This window comes from Sciurus carolinensis, chromosome 11 (genome assembly GCF_902686445.1).
Source record: "Sciurus carolinensis chromosome 11, mSciCar1.2, whole genome shotgun sequence".
NCBI classification, from domain to species: Eukaryota; Metazoa; Chordata; class Mammalia; order Rodentia; family Sciuridae; genus Sciurus; species Sciurus carolinensis.
The window spans coordinates 79,407,699-79,427,166 of NC_062223.1; the positions used below are offsets into that span (position 1 = coordinate 79,407,699).

The window sequence follows — 19,468 nt, forward strand, 5'->3', positions numbered from 1 at the left end:
GTTGAAGATCTGGTATTGCAATACCCCCTGCTTCGCTCTTGCTACTGAGGATTGCTTTAGCTATTCTAGGTTTTTTATTCTTCCAGATGAATTTCATAATTGCTTGCTCTATTTCTACTTTATTTGATCTTAAGGCTTACTGTATAACTTATGGTTATCAAGACAGGTACATAAATCAGTGGACCAGAACAGAAAACTCAGCAACAGACTTATACAGCTATGACCAAATACTTTTGACAAAGGTGTAAAAGCAATTCAATGAAAGAATAGTCTTTCAGCAAATGATACTGAAGAACTGGATGACCATAGGCCAGGAAAAAAATATTAAAATCTCAAGCTAAACCTCACAGTATATATAAAAATGAACTAAAAATGCATAATAGATTTGAACACGTAAGTAAAAATATGAAACTTTTAGAAAAAAACAGGAAAAAAATCTTGAAATGTAGGGCTAAGCAAAGAGTTCTTAGAGCTGAACTGAAACCATGACACATAAAAATGAAAGTTGCTAAGTTGGACTCCATCAAAGTTATAAAAACACAAAACAAAACTTTTACTTTGTGGAAGACCTTGTTAGGAAGATGCTACAGATAAGATTGGGAGAAAATATTTGCAAACCATATCCAAAAAAGAATCTAGAATATATGAAGAACTCTCAAAATTCAATAATAAAGAAAAACACATTTCAATGAAAAGAATACACCACTAGCAAATTAGGACTTAAGATATTCAACATCATTATCAATAAAAGAATAAAAATTTAGACCATAATGATGTCACTCTAAATTGATCAGAATTAAAATAAAAAACAGTAACACCACCAAAAATTGGCAAGGATGCAGAAACTCTGGATCATCATATGTTGCTGGCAAAAATGTAAAATGGTATCACCTCTGAAAAAGTCTGGCAGTTTCTTATTAAACTAGTCATGAAATTACCATATCCTAACAACTGCATTCATGGACATTTATCCCAGTGAAATGAAAACTTGCATTCACATAAAATTCTGTATGTAAATATTCATAATAGTTTTATTTGCAATAGCTCATAAATGGAAACAACTGCCCTTAATTTAGTGAATGATTATATAAACCTGGGTATATCTATACCATTGCATACTACCCAGAAACAAGAAGGAACTAATTATTGATAAGTCAGATGACTTGAACAAATCTCAAGGGAATTGTGTTAAATGAAAAAAAAAAAAAAAAAGCTAATCCCAAAAGTTGCATGCTGTATGAGTTGACTTGTTCTTGAAATAATATTACAGAACTTTTGCCTTGGATTAGGGTTTGAGGCAGGGAGGAAAGAAATGGAAGGAAAACAGACCATGTATAAGGGGGCAACCCAAGGGATATATGTGGTCATAGTCTGTATCTTAGCAGTGGTGATGGATCCACAAACCTGCCCATCTGATAAAATTGTAGAGAACTGTGCACCTGTGTGTACACATATGTGCTCATGTGTGCATGCACACACACACTCCATGTGCATCGTGGCCCAATGATTTCTGACAATGATGCCAAGAACACATGATGGGAAAGGACAGTTTCTTCAATAAATGCTGTTGGGCATAAATAGAACTAAGAACAAAAATCATATAATCATCTCAATAGATGCTGAAAAGTCTTAGACAAAATTTGCACCCATTCATGATGAAGACAATGAAGAAACTAGGGATAGAACTTACCTCAACATCATAAAGGTTTTATATGACAAATCCAAAGCCAACATCATACTTTCTGAGAAAAACTGAAAGAATTTTTTATAAAATCAGGAAATAGATAAGGATGTTCATTTTCACCACCTCTATTCAATATAGTACTTGAAATTTTAGCCAGAGCAATTAGGCAAGAAAGGGAAATAAAAGGGACACAAATAGGAAAGAAACAAGTCAAATGATCACTGTCTGCAGATGATATGATCCTATACTCATGAGATCCAAAAACCTGCACTAGAAAACAGCTACTGCTAATACGTAAATTGAGCAAAGTAGCAGGATACAAAATCATGATACAAAAATCAACTACTTTCCTATATTCCAATAATGTCTTTTCTAAAAAGAAGTAAAGAAAACATCTCCATTCACAACAGTCTCAAAAGTAAATACCTAATGAAAGTTATTGAACACTGAAGAAAAAAAATTAAAGAAGGCACTATAAGAGAAAAAGGTCTCCCATATTCATGGATAGGTAGAATAATATTGTTAAAATCATCATATAACCAAAAGCAGTCTACAGATTCAATGCAACCCTACCAAAATACCAATGACATTCTTCACAGAACTAGAAAACACTGTCCTAAAATTCATATGGAAGACTAAGAGAAGCAGAATATTCAAAAATTATAAGGGGAAAAAAAGCAATGCGAGAGGCATCACATTACTCAGTTTTAAATTATACTACAGATGTATAGTAGCAAAAACTGCATGGTACTGACGTTAAAAACAGACACACAGTCCAATGGAATAGAAAACATAGAGATAAAGGGACACAGATACAGTTATCTGATCCTTGACAAAGGTGCAAAAATATACACTGGAGGAACTGGGGTTGTGGTGCAGTGGTAGAGCACTTGCCTAGCATGTGTGAGGCACTGGTGGGTTCAATTTCTCAGCACCAAATATAAATAAATAAAGGTCCATTGACAACTAAAAAAATTTTTTTTAAAATATATTAGAGAAAAGACAGACTTTTTAACAAATGATGCTGGGGAAGCTGGATATCCATATGTAGAAGAATGAAACTAGATTACTGCACAAAAGTCAACTCAACTCAAAATGGATCAAAGACTTAGGAGTCAGACCAGACTCTGGAACTGTTAGAAGAAAACAGGGTCAACACTCCAACATACAGGTGCAGGCAATGACTTCCTCAACAGGATTTCTAAAGCTAGGAAAGAGTACCAAGAATTAATAAATGGAATGGCATCAAATTAAAAAGCTGCACAGCAAAGGAAATATGAGTATGAAGGTAGAAGGCAAAATGGGAGAAAAATCTTTGCTAATATTCTGACAGAGAATCAATATCCTGAATACATAAAGAACTCAAAAACAACAACAACAACAACAACAACAACAACAAAACTACCAAAAAACTACCCAATCAATAAACTGGCCAATGAACTAATCAGACAATTCTCAAAAGAAGAAATACAAATGGCCAGAAAATATATGAAAAGATGTTCAACATCTTTAGTGATCAGGGAAATGCAAATCAAAACTACACTGAGATTTTATCTCACTCTAGTTAGAATGTCAGTCTTCAAGAATATAAATGGGCTGGGGTTGTGGCTCAGTGGTAGAGCACTTGCCTAGCATGTGTGAGGCACTAGGTTCAATTCTCAGTACCACATATAAATAAATGAATAAAGGACGCTCAACATCTTAAAATTTTTTTTAAAAAGAATACAAATAATAAAAAATTCTGGAGTGAGGATGTGAAGGAAAAAGGAACACTACTATTGGTAAGATTATAAATTAATATGATCACTATAGAAATCAGTATGAAGGTTCCTCAAAAGACTAGGAATGAAACCACCATATGACCCAGTTATACTTCTCCTTGGTATTAATCCAAAAGACTTAAAGTCAACCTACTATATATAGTGATACATGCATGCCCATGTTTATAATAGTGTAATTCACAATAGTCAAATTATGGAACCAACCTGAGTGTCCTCTAATACATGAATGGATAAAGAAAATGTGATATATTTATATATACATATATACGTATGCACACACACATACACAATGGAGTTTTATTCAGTCATAAATAAGAGTAAAATTATGTTCTTTGCAGGAAAATGGATGGAACTTGAAAGCATTAGCAAAATAAGCCATACTCAGAAAGACAGGGTTCTCATATTTTCTCTCATATGTGGAAGCTAGAGAGAAAAAAGGAAAAAAAAAAGTGTGTGGGAAGGATCTCATGAAAATACAAGGGAGATTAGAAGAGTATAGGAGAGACCAGGGGAGGAGGAGTATAGGGAAAGGGGAGGTATGGGAGGATAAAATTGATCAAATTATATTATGTGCTTATATGAATATTTGACAACAAATTCCACTATTATGTATAATTATAATGCACCTAAAAATGGTACTGAGAAAACTGCGTATCCACATGCAGAAGAATGAAATTAGATCCTTATCTCACATCATATACAAAAACAATTCAAAATGAATTAAAGATTTAATATAAGATATGAAAGAGTAAAAATTACTTGAAGAAAACAGGGGAAGAGCTCCAGGACATTGGTCTGGGCAATGATTTCTTAGATATGACCCCAAAAGCATAGGTAACAATAACAACAAAAACCAGACAAATAGAATTACACCAACTAAAAACTTCACAGAGAAATAATTAATAGAGCAAGGAGAAAACCCATCAAGTGTCAGAAAATGTATGTAAACACAAAGGGGTCAATATCAAAAATACATAAGGAACTCAATAGTAAGAAAACCACTTGATTTTTTAAAAAAATGATTTAAATACTTAACATTACTAATCCTCAGGAAAAGCAAATTAAAACCACAATAAGTTACTACCTTTCTCCTGTTAGAGGAGTTAGTATAAAAAAGATGAAAGTTAACAAGTGTTGTCAAGGATATAAATAAAAGGGAACTCATATAGTGTTGGTAGGAACATAATAAATACAGGAAAACAGGATGGTGGATCCTCAAAAAACTAAAATTGGAATTGTCATTTGATCCATCAATCCCACTTCTGGGTATGTGTCTGAAGGAAATTACATCAATATGGCAAAGAGCTATCTGCACTCCCATGCTCATTGCAGCATTATTCACAACCGTCAAGATATGAAATCAATCCAAGTGTCTATCAATGGATGAATGGACTAAGATATCTAAAAAATGGAATACTGTTTTGCTTCAAAAAAGAAGGAAAATGTCATTTGCAATAATGTGAATGAATGGGACTGGGGATATAGCTCAGTTGGTAGAGTGCTTGCTTCACATGTACAAGGCCCTGGGTTCAATCTCCAGCACCACAAAAATAATAATAGTAACAATAATAATAATAATGTGCATAAACCTGGCAAACATTAACTACATAAAATAAGCTAGGCATAGAAAGACAAATATTATATGATCTTAAGATATGGAATCTTAAAAATATTCTGGTCATAAGCATTACAAATATTTAATCTGTAACTGCTTACTTTCTTAAAATTCTTCATTCCCTTCATTTATTCCCTTCATATATCTGTTTATAACAGATTCCTGCTCATGAACTGATCATGAATGACTCTGTATTATACCTGGAAGGAAAAAGCCTATTCCCCTTACTATAGTATATGCCTTCCTTAAGGAGATGGATGATGTCTTGCTTATGTTGACCTTCATATAAAACTATCATGGTATACTACTGTATATATTACTACTCAGTAAATATTTACTAAACTAAACTGCTTGACTTAAGAACTAGGAAGTGATCCCCTGTTAAATCTGATGCCAGTCAAAACTATGCCCATATAACCATGGCCATGGAACAACATTAAAGGCATAGGGGTGAAAGAATTTGGACTCTGGAGTCTGTCCACCCTATATTTAAATACCAGGTTCACCACTGACCAACTATATTAACTTTGGGGAACTATCTAACCTCTGCAACTTGGAAATGATAAATCCACTGCACAACATACATGGTGATGATTTAAAGTCTCCTCACATTTGTTCAGTACTTTGTTGTGTGCATAATATGAACGATCACATTTAATCCTTTAACTATTCCAGCAGATACTATTATACTAATTTACAAAGAAAAATGACTGAAACTTGTCCAAAGTCACATGTATAGGCCTGAATTTGAAACAATCTAGTCTCACAAATACATAACTTGACACCTAATAAAGGCTCAATAAATGGAAGCCATTATAATTAGTTTTCAACTAGTAGATTACTCTAAGTTAGCAATAAGAGAAGGAAATCATCTGAGACATGGTTTTAATTTGAGAAAAGATGAGAGGGAAAAAAATGTTCAAAATAGAGTAGTCAAATAGAAAAAACTTCTGAGTAGGAAATAGAATATAAAATATATAACACATAAATATATATTACATATAAATATATGACATAAAATTTCATATACATATATTACATACATATAAATATATACAATATGTAATATATATTACATATAGATACAAATGTAAAAATAGATAGATATGTTATATATAATTTTCTGATAGCCTGGCTAATGCCTTGGGATGCAGAATGGTATACAGTGGAATTTTTATGAAGGAAACTTTAGGGAGATAATTAAGAAGTGATTGCAAACAGTTAAGTCTAGAAGAGTTATTTTATTTCTGTGTATTTTAATTCTGAAAATCTATCTTCAACTGTATATTTATAAATGTAATTAAGAATTTTACTTGCTTCTTATGTTTGGATATTTTAATTTTTCCCTAATAATGGTTTAGTTATATTCGTAGCTATGCCTATAAGACATATGGCCATCTAGATCACAAAACTATTTATGAGGCACTGCAATTCATTTGGCAAAAGGAAATAAACAAATTTTGAGCTCTGACTTTTCAATGATTACCATATATAAAAACAGAAATGTGGCCAGGTGTAGTCACATGCACCTGTAATCTCAGCTATCCTGGAGGCGGAGGCAGCAGGATTACTCTCCGCCAGCCTGGGCAACATTGCAAGATGCTGCCTCAAAATAAATGAAAAAGTGCCAGGATGTAGCTTCAGTGATAGAGTGCATGCCTAGCATGTACAAGGCTGAGTTCAATTGCCAGTAATAAACAACAATAGCAACAATGAAAAATAAAAAAAGACATGCCAACTATGCAAAAACGTGTGTTGAATGGTGACAGATTGGAACATAGAGGTGAAGGAGCTGAATGGCATAGTACACTTCATAAATGTCTGCTGGCAGAGAAGGGAGGGAAGTACAGGAAGGAGAAAGTACCGAATTCCAAGAATATAACCACACAAAGAAATCCTAAAATGAGAAGAGGAAGTTAAGTTCCTTAGGTGGGGATGTATAGTCTGTGCAAGTAAGGCAATACATGCCAAGAGAGGTGGGGTTAAACACTTACCTCAACCCATTGTAGAATAACCTCTTGTAGTCAACGTTTATTATACTGATATTCTGTTTTGTTAGGGATTCAATGGAGAGTAAACGACCCACATGCTGAAAACCAGGAGCCTTATACCTGACATACTCCCTGTCATGAGTTGGTAACCAAAAAATCTGTAAGGAGAAACAGGAAGTTCTTCAGTGGATAGTTAGCTGTCTATGTACAAACAGCCCCATGGAAAATGGATGAGACTCCACTCTAGCACTTGTGGTAGTCTATAGGAAAGAGAAAAAATTCCAGTCCTTGGTGAAAAGAGTTAACCTGGCCTAATATTGTCCAATGAACTCTTATAATGGGGACTTTAACCATGCTGTTCTGGAGCTGAATTTTTTTTAGGATTTCTCCATTTACCAGTTAACATCAAGGGTCAAGGACCCACTGTGTACAGAAAGCTTCACACTGAAAAGTGGATGAGGAGTTGGTAGATACGGATGAAATGGAGTAAAACAAAACAAAACAAAACAAAAAAACCTCTTCTGGTTGGTGATACTAAAAAGTTATCTTTGAGAGGAGATATTTCCTGTCATCAAGGACACTATTATTACTCATCTGTGGAAATACTTCCATTCTCAAGAAGGTATCTGTTTCACTCATAATACTCCCATATTCTGAGAATTTAAGTCATTTGGAATGACTGAATGCCCAAATGCAGAGAGCTGCTTCTGAAAAACATGATGAGCAAATCTTTATTCAAAAAAGAACCAGTTGTTCTATATCATTCATTAAATCTAAGTCTTCAAAGTCTTAGTATTATGAAGGCTCTTTCCAACAGATCTATGTTGGTCATAGTGCAGGTCACATCACAGTTGTTATACACAAGCATCTCTAACAAGGTGCTGATATTTCACTTGGTTTAGAATAGCAAATACTCTCAATATTTTCCCCCACTGAGATAAATTTAACTGGGTCTTTCTCAGATAATCACATGTAGCTGTATAAGCAATGATTTTCATTTCCATAGAAAGTAAAATTACTTAAGGATCCCAGGGCAGGTCTACAAAGTAGGTCAAATTCAACTACTGTATTCCTGGGACATGCTACCCACCTCTCAACTTTTTTCATGTATACTTAAACATACCAGATGTTGCTCAATTTCCGAGTCAAGGATCACCCTTACTACTTCACGAACAAATGTGTTTCTGAGAGGATGTTTTGGTGGAGGACCAAAAAGATCAAATATCACAACCTTTTTTTCCTTCTTTGCAATTTTCAATAAATCAACTAGTTGTGGAATTGATTGGTTGCTTGCTCGTTTTTTATCAGCCTCTGATATAGGTCCCATATTGAAAAATGGTTTGCGCTAAAAATAAATACATCAAAGAAATCGTTGGTTTCCATCTAAAGCATTTTCCAGTTCTCTGCTTTATAGCCCCACCCCCCTGCTCTACCTCCATATTGCTCTATTACCCCTACTCAATCCACAAGACCCTCTGAAATATTAGTTCTGAGATAACAGTTGCCAAGGAGAGAAATACAATGTAATCTCCATTGGTAATTAGTTTTTGGAATGATTTCTTCCATATCCTAGAACTTCTTGTATTTGTACTGAAGGTCCTCCATGTTCTTATATTGATCTTGCTTTGGAGCCTTTCTTTTTTAAAAAACTTTTTTTTTTTTTAGTTGTGGATGGACACAATACCTTTATTTATTTATTTTTATGTGGTGCTGAGGATCAAATCCAGTGCCTCACACATGCTAGGCAAACATTCTACCGCTGAGCCACAACCCTAGTCCTTGGAGTCTTTCTTATGTAATATATTCCTTTTCAGTCTTGTTTTACTGCATGTGCTCTTACAGTTCTAGTTTTGTGTAATAGATGGAACATGTGCTTTGGCTTCTGAATGAATTAAATTCGATTCCAGTTCTACACCTCCCTCACTTGCCTTCCTTGCTATATCCACCTGCAAAAATCCTACCCTTGACCAGCTCAAATGTTACTTCCCCCATGAAGCTTTCCTTAAACATTCTGAACTAAAGACACCTTGATGGCATTAAGTCCTGATGGCCTATTTTTATGCCCCTATAAGTGTATGCCTCATTGTGCCTTCTATAGATATTGGTACATGTCCTAGATAGAGCAAAGTCCAAATACTGGCTCGATAAGCTTACTGCTGTACAACATTGGAAAAATCATTTAAATTCTCAGACTTCATTGCCCAAACTACAAAACGAGGAAGTAAAGGGGTAATCCATGTATTTCTTGGAATAAGATATGGGATAAAATATTTATAGGACCTGGGAACATATCTGGCACCCAGTGGACAATTTACATTTGTTCCTTTATTCTCTACTGATAGTGGAATGTAACTCTCACATATCAGGAAGTAGCATATGTTTTCAATACACAGCATTTCCCCTTATAAGCAGGTCATATTAAGTTTGTATATTAAATTTAACAGAAGCTACTTTTATTATCACTTGCCAATTTTAGATAATCTGTTGGTGAATTCAGTGATAAAAGCCTACTTCTTAGGAGAAGGAAGCAATAGCTATCTCACATTTTCTTAAGACTCAAGAAACATTTTCTCTATACAATTTCACCTTTGTTCTCATTCCCTATTTCCTTTTCTTCCTCCTCTTAACTTCCTAAACAATCTACCCTTTCTCACATTTTTCATACATATTGCATAATATCCCAATAAAACTGCAAAATCAGAAGGCAAAACATGTAAGTCAATCCATGGTCTAGATCTGAGTTGTGGGCTACAACTTAAGAGTTTTTTTTTTGTTTTTGTTTTTAATTATCAGAAAAATAGCTACTTATTTCAGAATTCAAGATTTTGTTAGATAGTGCCAGATTCAGATCAACTGGGTCACTTAATTATGGGGAAAACTTAGAAGAACAGGATAGGAAAGATTAAGACAGCACAAAAATTCAACATCACAAAAAATAATAAATATTTATCAGTAGGAGAGTTTAACTCTACAGTAAGCTTTAAATAGTATCATGGTATAGACCTAACATCTGACATAAACTGAGATTCATTTTTGTTTATGTAAGATAGGGAACTTAATCAGAAAAAAAACCAGAATAGGATAATGTCTTGTTTAGACTATATTCAACATATGGTTGAACATTTTCAAAAATATCACAGGAAGTAAAGAATTGGAAATGAAACAAACTTCTGATTCTCTAGGCAAAACATCTAGTTCTTCAAAAAAAGAAAGACTAAAAGTTCGTCTGTTCTCTATGCTGATAGATGTTACAAATAGAAGAGCTATTGGAAGAGCCAATGTATCATATTTGTTAAGAAATAGACAATTATCCAAAATATGTCTAATGATGCCACATCAGGGGAAACATTCTGAGGAGAACTATCTGTAAAAATAGATGAACAATAAAAAGTTTTCTTGTTGAAATATTTGCCACTCCATCTAACACTAATCCCACTACCATAAAAAATCAGATTGCTTAGAGTATTAAAACCATTCAAGTACTGGGGATTTCTAAACAATCCTAAATCCTCTTCCATGTCCCAACATAAAATTGTTACTCTGAAAATCACTGTTTTAAAGAATATTCCTTCTTTATGACACTTACCTTATAAACTTGTGTGTTACAAATCTACTTTCCAAGAAGAAGCACCAGAAAAAATATACCACAGACAAATTATTTTTAAAAGCCTCAGAAAATTCTACTATACATTTTCAACTTATAGTTGGTATGGACATTTGTATATTGATTAAAAGATAATCAAATAGACTTCTAGTTTCTGGTTTCATGTATAAGGAGCTTGGAAGATGTCATTCTATCCTAAACAACAAATAAAAAGCTGAACAGATTGAAAAATCAACTTCTTGGATCTTGGATCTGTAGAGAGGTAAGAACACAGGCAAACCACTTGCCACAAGATTTGGGAGACAGACAAAAAGAGGGAATCACAGCTTCCCAGAATAAGATTCATGAATAGAAACCACTGAGGGAACCAGGGCTAAACTGCAATTGATAAACTGCTGGAGGTTCAGTGTGGACAGTGAGTTAAAAAATCCAGGAAGATCCAATGATAGCTCCACACTTTTGTGAGTTTTAACTCCAGGAACTCATTCCAATACTTCTCAAAGTATTTCATGAAATAGAAAAGGAGGGAACCCTTCCAAATTCATTCTATGAAGCTAGTATCACTGTGATACCAAAACCAGACAAAGATGCATCAAGGAAAGAAAGCTTTAGACCAATATCTCTGATGAATACAGACGCAAAAATCCTCAACAAAATTCTGGCAAATTGCATACAAAAACATATTAAGAAGATAGTGCACCACAATCAAGTGGGATTTCTCCCAGGGATGCAAGGTTGCTACAACATCTGGAAATCAATAAATGTAATTCATCACATCAACAGACTTAAGGTTAAGAATCATATGATTATTTCAATAGATGCAGAGAAAGTGTTTGACAAAATACAACACCCCTTCATGCTCAAAACACTAGGAAAAATAGGGATAGTAAAAACATACTTCAACATTGTAAAGGCTATTTATGCTAACCCCATAGTCAACATCATTCTGAATGGAGAAAAACTGAACTGGAACAAGACAGGGATGCCCTCTATCACCACTTCTATTCAACATCGTGCTTGAAATACTAGCCACAGCAATTAGATAGACCAAAGAAATTAAAGACATATGAATAGAAAAAGAAGAACTCAAGCTGTCATTATTTGCCAATGACATGATTCTATATTTAGAGGATCCAAAAAATTCCACCAGAAAACTTCTAGACCTAATAAATGAACTCAACAAAATAGCAGGATATAAAATCAACACACATAAATCTAAAGCATTTTTATTCATAAGCGATGAATCATCTGAAAGGGAAATGAGGAAAACAACTCCATTCACAATAGCCTAAAAAAAATATTGGGAATCCATCTAACCAAAGAGGTGAAAGATCCCTACAATGAAAACTACAGAGCATTAATGAAAGAAATTGAAGAAGACTTTAGAAGATGGAAAGATCTCCAATGTTCTTGGATAGGTAGAATTAATATTGTCAAAATGGTCATACTTCCAAAGGCACTATACAGATTTAATGCAATCCCAATTAAAACCCCAATGACATTTCTCATAGAAACAGACAAAGAAGATTTTCTCTCTCTCTCCTCCTCACTCTTGCTTGCTTCTCTCTTTCTCTCTCATTTTTTTTCTCTTTCTCTCTCTCTCACCCTGTGGGCAGACACTCTGCCTGTCCGCTTAATAAAATCTCTTGTGTGAGTTCCCGCGCCCAGAGTGGTTTCTGTGTGCTTTCACCCAGTACCCTAAAAAAGCTACCGTTGGTGGTGTGAGAGAAAAGAAGCCCTCCAGATGACCTAAATAGGACAGATCTGCAGCCCCTGCCAGTGGATGTGAAACTCTTTCTACATCCAAGATTTCAGCTTCCTTCCTGAGCAGGGACCACGAATCATCTGGTTGCCAGTGCCCAACTCCAAAGAAACAGAAAATACCAGTCTTGTGGGGAAGGTTCTTTGGGCAAGGTAAGCATCTTCCTCATGGCCTCAGAGAGCCTCTCTCTGCACTAATGACTGGCAGCCTGAGCAACTGTGGCTGATTTCTAAAGGGTTCAAATTATTATCCAGTTGGCCCTGATCTCTCATCCCAAGGGTTTATTGTTCACTTCTGCTTTGAAAAGCAGAACCTGTGAGTCTGCAGAGAAGAAGCATGATAGGACTTTTCACAGCTGATGGATGAACACAATCCCTATTTAGAGTTGAAAAATATCCTTATCTTCAAGTGCCACTTGGGATCCTTCATGCTGCAGAATAAAGGATAGCTGCAGAAGATGAACAAAAATAACAGAAGACGACTGAACTAAAGCATCATGGTGGAACACAGCCAAGTCACCACTGTGAGCATGAACATGGCCCCTGCATGCTCCTGTGGGTGAATGGTGCTGGGAGCACACTACAATGACTCCTTTGACTGCCCAAGCCTCTGTGTGATATGAAACTATTGAATTGTAAAATATGATACAGACCAGGAATCTCTACTTACAACTAAATGAAGTCAAAGTCATTGATGACGAAAAAGAAATAGAGAAAGAAATCATGAAATTCATCTGGAAGAACAAAAGACCCAGAAATAGCCAAAGCAATGTTAGGCAGGAAGAGTGATACAGGAGGTATCACAATATCAGACCTTAAACTCTACTAAAGATCAACAGTAACAAAAATTACATGGTATTGGTACCAAAATAGACAGGTAGACCAGTGGTACAGAATAAAGGACACAGAGACAAACCCATGTAAATAGTTATCTCATACCAGACAAAGGTGCCAAAAACATACAATGGAGAAAAGATAGCCTCTTCAACAAATGGTGCTGGAAAAACTGGAAATCCATATGCAGTAAAATAAAATTAAACCCCTATCTCTCACCCTGTACAAAACTCAACTCAAAATGGATGAAGGATCTAGGAATTAAACCTGAGACCCTTCACCAAATAGAAGAAAAAGTAGGACTGAATCTTCATCATGTTGGCTTAGGACCAGACTTCCTTAACAAGACCCCCATAGCACAAGAAATAAAAGCAGAAATCAATAAATGGAATGGATTCAAACTAAAAAGCTTTTTCTCAGAAAAGGAAGCAATCAATAATGTGAAATGAGAGCCTACAGAGCGGAAAAAAATCTTTTCCACACACACTTCAGACAGAGCACTAATCTCCAGAATCAATAAAGAACTCAAAATATTTTATACCAAAAATACAAAGAACCCAATCAATAAATGGGCTAAGGAACTGGGCAGACACTTCACAGAAGAAGATATACAGGGGATCAACAAATATATGAAAAAGTGCTCATCATCTCTAGTAACTAGAGAAATGCAAATTAAAACCACCCTAAGATTTCATCTAACTCCAATTTGATTGGCTATTATCAAGAACACAAGCAATATTAAGTGTTGGCGTGGATGTGGGGAAAAAGGTACATTCATACATTGCTGGTGGAGTTGCAAATTGGTGTACTCACTCTGGATAGCATTACAGAGATTCCTCAAAAAACTTGGAATGGATCCACCATTTGACCCAGCTATCCCACTCCTTGGCCTATACCCAAGGGACTTAAAATCAACATACTACAGTGATGCACCCACATCAGTGTTCATAGATGCTCAATTCACAATAGCTAGATTGTGGAACCAACCTAGATGCCCTTCAATTGATGAATGGATAAAGAAACTGTGGTATATATACACAATGGAATATTACTCAGCCATAAAGAAGAATAAAAATATGGCATTTGCTGGTAAATGGATGGGATTGGAGAATATCGTGCTATCTGAAATAGGCCAAGCTCAAAAAACCAAAGGCCGAATGTTTTCTCTGATAAGTGGATAATGATACATAATGAGGGGGAGTGGGCAGGGGGGAAGAGAAGAATGGAGGAACTTTGAATGGTGTACAGGAAAATGGAGTGGGAGTGGATGGGGGAAGGAAAGATAGAATGAGACAGGCATTACCCTATGTACATATACGATTACATGAATGGTATAAATCTACCTCGTGTACAACCATAGAAATGAGAAGTTGTACCCCATTTGTGTACAACGAATGAAAATGCAATCTGTAAAAATAAAAATTAAAAAAATAAAATAAAATACAAAAAAAGACTGGGATGTTGCTCAGTGGTTAAGCACCCTAGTTCAATCCTAGGTACTAAATAAATAAATAAATAAATAAATAAATAAATAAATAAATAAAAGAAACTGTTTAACCAGAGCCTAACCTGCTCATGTTTTATCAGAATACAACAAAGTAAAAAGAAGAAAAATAATTTCAGCCCTCTTTAACCATTCTGTTCTATCTGAAGAGGTTGAGGTGAGGAAATTTAAAAGTCCTTCTGAGGTTCACAGTCCAGAAGCACAGGCTCACTAAAAGACTATGGTCCAGTCATATAACTACATATACTTCTCCCATATACCTAATCATGACATTATTAAACACCTGTATATAGTAGTTCCTTTTACCTGGGACATCACGTTCAGCTATCAAAAAAATTACAAGGCATACTGAAACGCAAAAAACAATTGAGAAGACAGTGCAAGAAGTGGAACCAGGGATGTGGTAATTATCAGATCAACAATTGAAAAAAAAACAATGAATAATAGGCTAAGAGCTGTAAGGGATAGAGTAGATAGTATGCAAAACAGGTGTAAGGAAAAAATATAAATCCTACAAAAGAACCAACAAAACAAAAGAGCTATAATTTTAAAAACTAATGAAAATAAAGAATGCCTTTGATGGACTTATTAGAACCTAGGGCATGCTGAGGGAAGAATCTCTGAGCTTGAAGATCTATTAATATAAACTTCCATGACTGAAAAACAAAAGGAATAAAGACAGAAAAAAAAATCATAACATGTAAGGACTATTGGGGACAAGTAGGAAAGGTAGAGACAACTGTACTCCCATGTTCACTGTAGCATTATTCACAATAGCCAAATATGAACTGAACCTGTGTCCACCAGTGGATGACTAGATAAAGAAAATGTGGCACATACATACAATGGAATACTATTCAGTCTTAAAAAGAAAGGAAATTCTGTCATTTGAGACAGTATGGATGAACTCAGAGAACATTATGCTAAACAAAATAAGTCTGGCACCAAAGGACAAATAACACATGATTTCATTTATGTGTACCAAGTTGAACTAACAGAAGCAGAGAGTAGAAGAGAGGTTACAACAGAATTGGTTGGGGGGGATGTTGGGAAGATGTTGGTCAGAGAATACAAAATTTCATATAGATAAGTGGAATATTTTCAAGGAATCTATTTTATCACGTGATTATTATAGTTAATAACAATGTATTATATACTTAATTGTTAACAGTGGATTTTAAGTATTCTCACCATAAAAATAAGTATGTGAGATAATATATGTTAATTAGCTTAACTTATCCATTATACAATGTACATATATTTCAAAACAGCCTGCTGGGGTTGTGATGTAGCTCAGCTGCAGAGGGCTTGTCTAGCATGTATGAGACTCTGGGTTTGATCCCCAGCACTGCAAAAAACCAAAATCAAAACCAACAAAACAACAGAAAATCCAACCTGTTGTACACCATAAATATACACAATTAAAAGATTAATAACAATAGATTTTCTTGAATTCTGATATGGATTGCACTGAAGCTACCAATCAAATTGGAACCAATATTGACTCAATGTATAAACACAGTGTATCTTTCCATTAATTTAGATCTTTGGGTCTTTTTCTTCTGAAGATTTCAGTATACAAATTCTGTTTTTTTTTTTTAGATTTACATCCAAGAACTGGATTTTTTTTGAGTGCTATTACACTGCCATTATTTTGTTAATTTCAAATTCCAACTCTTCATTACTAGTATATAGGAATACTACTGACTTTTATATGCAGATTTGGCTCTTATGGCATCACTTATTACTTCTAGCAACTTTTTAAAACAGATTATTTCAAAATTTCTACCTAGACAATCAGGCTATGTGTGACTAAAGACAGTTTGCCTCCTTCCCTTAAAATCTATTCATCTGGGGCTGGGGAGAGAGCTCAGTTGGCAGAGTGCTTGCCTGTCAAGCACAAGGCCCTGGGTTCAATCCCCAGCACCACCAAAAAAAAAAAAAAAAAAAAAATCTATTCGTCTGTAAGTCTTTTAAAAATTTTCCTGCTGTAATACACTGTCTAGGATTTCCAGTGTGATGCTGACTAGCAGTGGTGAGGAAGGGCATTCTTGCCTTGTTCCCAGTTTTAGGAAGAAAGCATTCATCCTCTCACCATTAAGAATGTTGTTAGCTGTAGGTTTTTGTTGGTGTCGTTTTGGGTTTTTGCAGTACTAGGGATTAAACTCAGGTCACTCTACCACTGAGTTTTTTTTATTTTTTGAGACAGGGTCTTGCTAAGTTGACCAAGTTACCCTCAAATTTACTATCTTCCTGCCTCAGCCACCCCAGTAGCTGGGATTACAGGTGATACCACCATGCCTGGCTAGATGTAGGATTTTTTTTTTTTTTTTTTTTTTTGGGTGCTGGGGATCGAACCCAGGGCCTTGTGCTTACAAGGCAAAGCACTCTACCGACTGAGCTATCTCCCCAGCCCCTAGATGTAGGATTTTTGAAGTTCTCTTCTGTTAGTTTAAGGAAGTGCTACCATATATCATAAGAAAGGGCTAAATTCTCCAAAAGGACATAACAATAAACGAGTATACTTTTAACAACAGAGCGTCAAAATGCATGAGGCAAAAACAGATCTGAAAGGAAAAATAGACAAATCAACTATTATGGCTGAAGGTTTCATCATACCTTCCTCAGTAGAACAAATAAGCAGGGAATCCATAAGACTAGAGACAACTTAAACAACACTATTGTTCAACTGGGCCTAATGACATAGAACACTCTACTCCACAACAGCAGGTTATGTTCTTGTCGCATGGAACATTCACCAAGACATGCCATATTCTGAACCATTAAACAAATCTTACAGATAAGTGTATGTAAAAAGTCATACAAAGTATTCACTCAGGTGGAATAACAATTAAACTGGAAATCAATAAGAAGATTCTTAAAAATTCAAAAATATTTGGAAATTTGAAAAAAGCTTCTAAATAATCTGCTGGGGTCCAGCTCTAGCAGCGGTCAGGGATTCTAGGTGGATGGGAGGCGTTGGCTTGGTGGAGAAACAGCAGACAAAGACACCAAGTGTTCTGAGGTTGAATCCCTATCTTTATTTTTTTGCCAGCCTTTTTATACATTTTTTTTAGTAATGATCATATCATTTTATGGTTAGTTCAAAATAAAAAAAAAAAAACTTCAAAAGTACAATCTATACTTCTGTACTTCTTCTCAAAGTACACATTCTTTCTATATGACAGCCCAGACCAAAACAACCTTATTTCCCAGCTAGATTAAAACAACCTTGTCCCCCGGTTAAATTAAGGGCACCGTGATCTGTTAACTTTTAATTTCTAAAACAAATATGTCACTAGATTTTCTGAGAAACCACCCCACCATGAACTCCAGTGTTTAACAGTGAAAAGCTTTTACTATTATTAACAAAAGGCAAAGAAATCAATTTATAGTTAATATTTAGTCTATTCTATTTCATTTAATGACGAACTACAATCTTATTTTGATTCTCAAAGAATTAGACTAAACATAGGAAAAAAACGAATTATATTTATGACTAACCTAAACATTTTTATTATGTAAAGTATCTCTAGAATCAATTATTAAAATTAGGAAAGCAACAAAGGCTAACCACCGCATCCAAGCTCAGAGGAATGCCTCTTTATCCATCTACAGTTAGAAGTTATCATACTAAAGTTATCATAGGTTCCTTTTAACTTGAGCATAGCTACAATTGTTTATTTTCATATATTTTACCTATGTATTACTACTAAATTTTTATTGTGCACTATTTTGTGTCCCAATACAGTAAAACTTTCCCAATGTTTTTCCAATAAGTTTCTAATGATATATTGATTATTAATATTAAAAAGCAACTACACATGGAGACATGCCATGCCTATGTCCCCCAAGAAGGAGGATGATCTTTCAACAGAACCATGTCAAGTGTTGAGTCCTCTACTCCAACAAAACCATGTCAAGTGTCGGATCCTCTACTCCAGCAGAACCGTGTCAAATGTCAAAGTGGTAGGAAATAGATGGCGCCAATAATCCATGGGTTAATGAACAGGCTCCAGTGAAACTTTAAAATATTTTGAACTTAATAATAAAAATTAAAATTATAGCATATCAAATCTGTGTGATAAAGGTGAAACAGTGTGTACAGGTAAACACATAATATTAAATGCTTATAATATTAAGAAAAAAATCTAAAATCAGGAACATACGTTTCTACCTTAAGTAGAAAAAGAAGATAAAAAAATCAAACCCAAATCAAGCAAAAGAAATAAAAATGTGAGCAGAAATCAGTGAAACTAAATATAGAAAAACAGAAAAAACAATGACACTAATCACTATTTCTGATAAGATCAATATAATTATTAAATCTCTAGCCAGCTGACAAGTGATCACATATTATGAGAATCAGGATCTTCATCATTAAAAGGACAATAAAGAAATATTATAAACAACTGTCTACAAATTAAAGAACTTAGATGATATAGATCATTTCCTCAAAAGAAGATGATATAGATCATTTCCTCAAAAGATACAATTAATGTTCACTCAAGAAGAATGAAAGGCCTATATCTATTGATGAAATTGAATTAATAAGTAAAAACCTTCCAACAAAGAAAATTACAAATCCACGTGTGTTCACTGTTGAATTCCACTGAACATATAAAAAAAAAAAATAACTCCAGCTCTACACAATCTCTTCCAGGAAACAGAAGAAGATGAACATTTTTTAACTC

General features: G+C 34.6%; 1 protein-coding gene across 1 annotated transcript in view; it reads right to left on the bottom strand.

The window, feature by feature from the left end:
• Positions 1–19,468, bottom strand: part of Gdpd4 (glycerophosphodiester phosphodiesterase domain containing 4) — a 106,274-nt gene that overhangs the window by 8,017 nt on the left and 78,789 nt on the right. Inside the window, exons 11-12 of the mRNA XM_047517999.1 lie at positions 8,195–8,416; positions 7,075–7,229 (exon numbers count right to left, since the gene is read on the bottom strand). Coding sequence (XP_047373955.1) covers positions 7,075–7,229; positions 8,195–8,416 — 377 coding nt within the window. The remainder of the gene's footprint in view (positions 1–7,074; positions 7,230–8,194; positions 8,417–19,468) is intronic.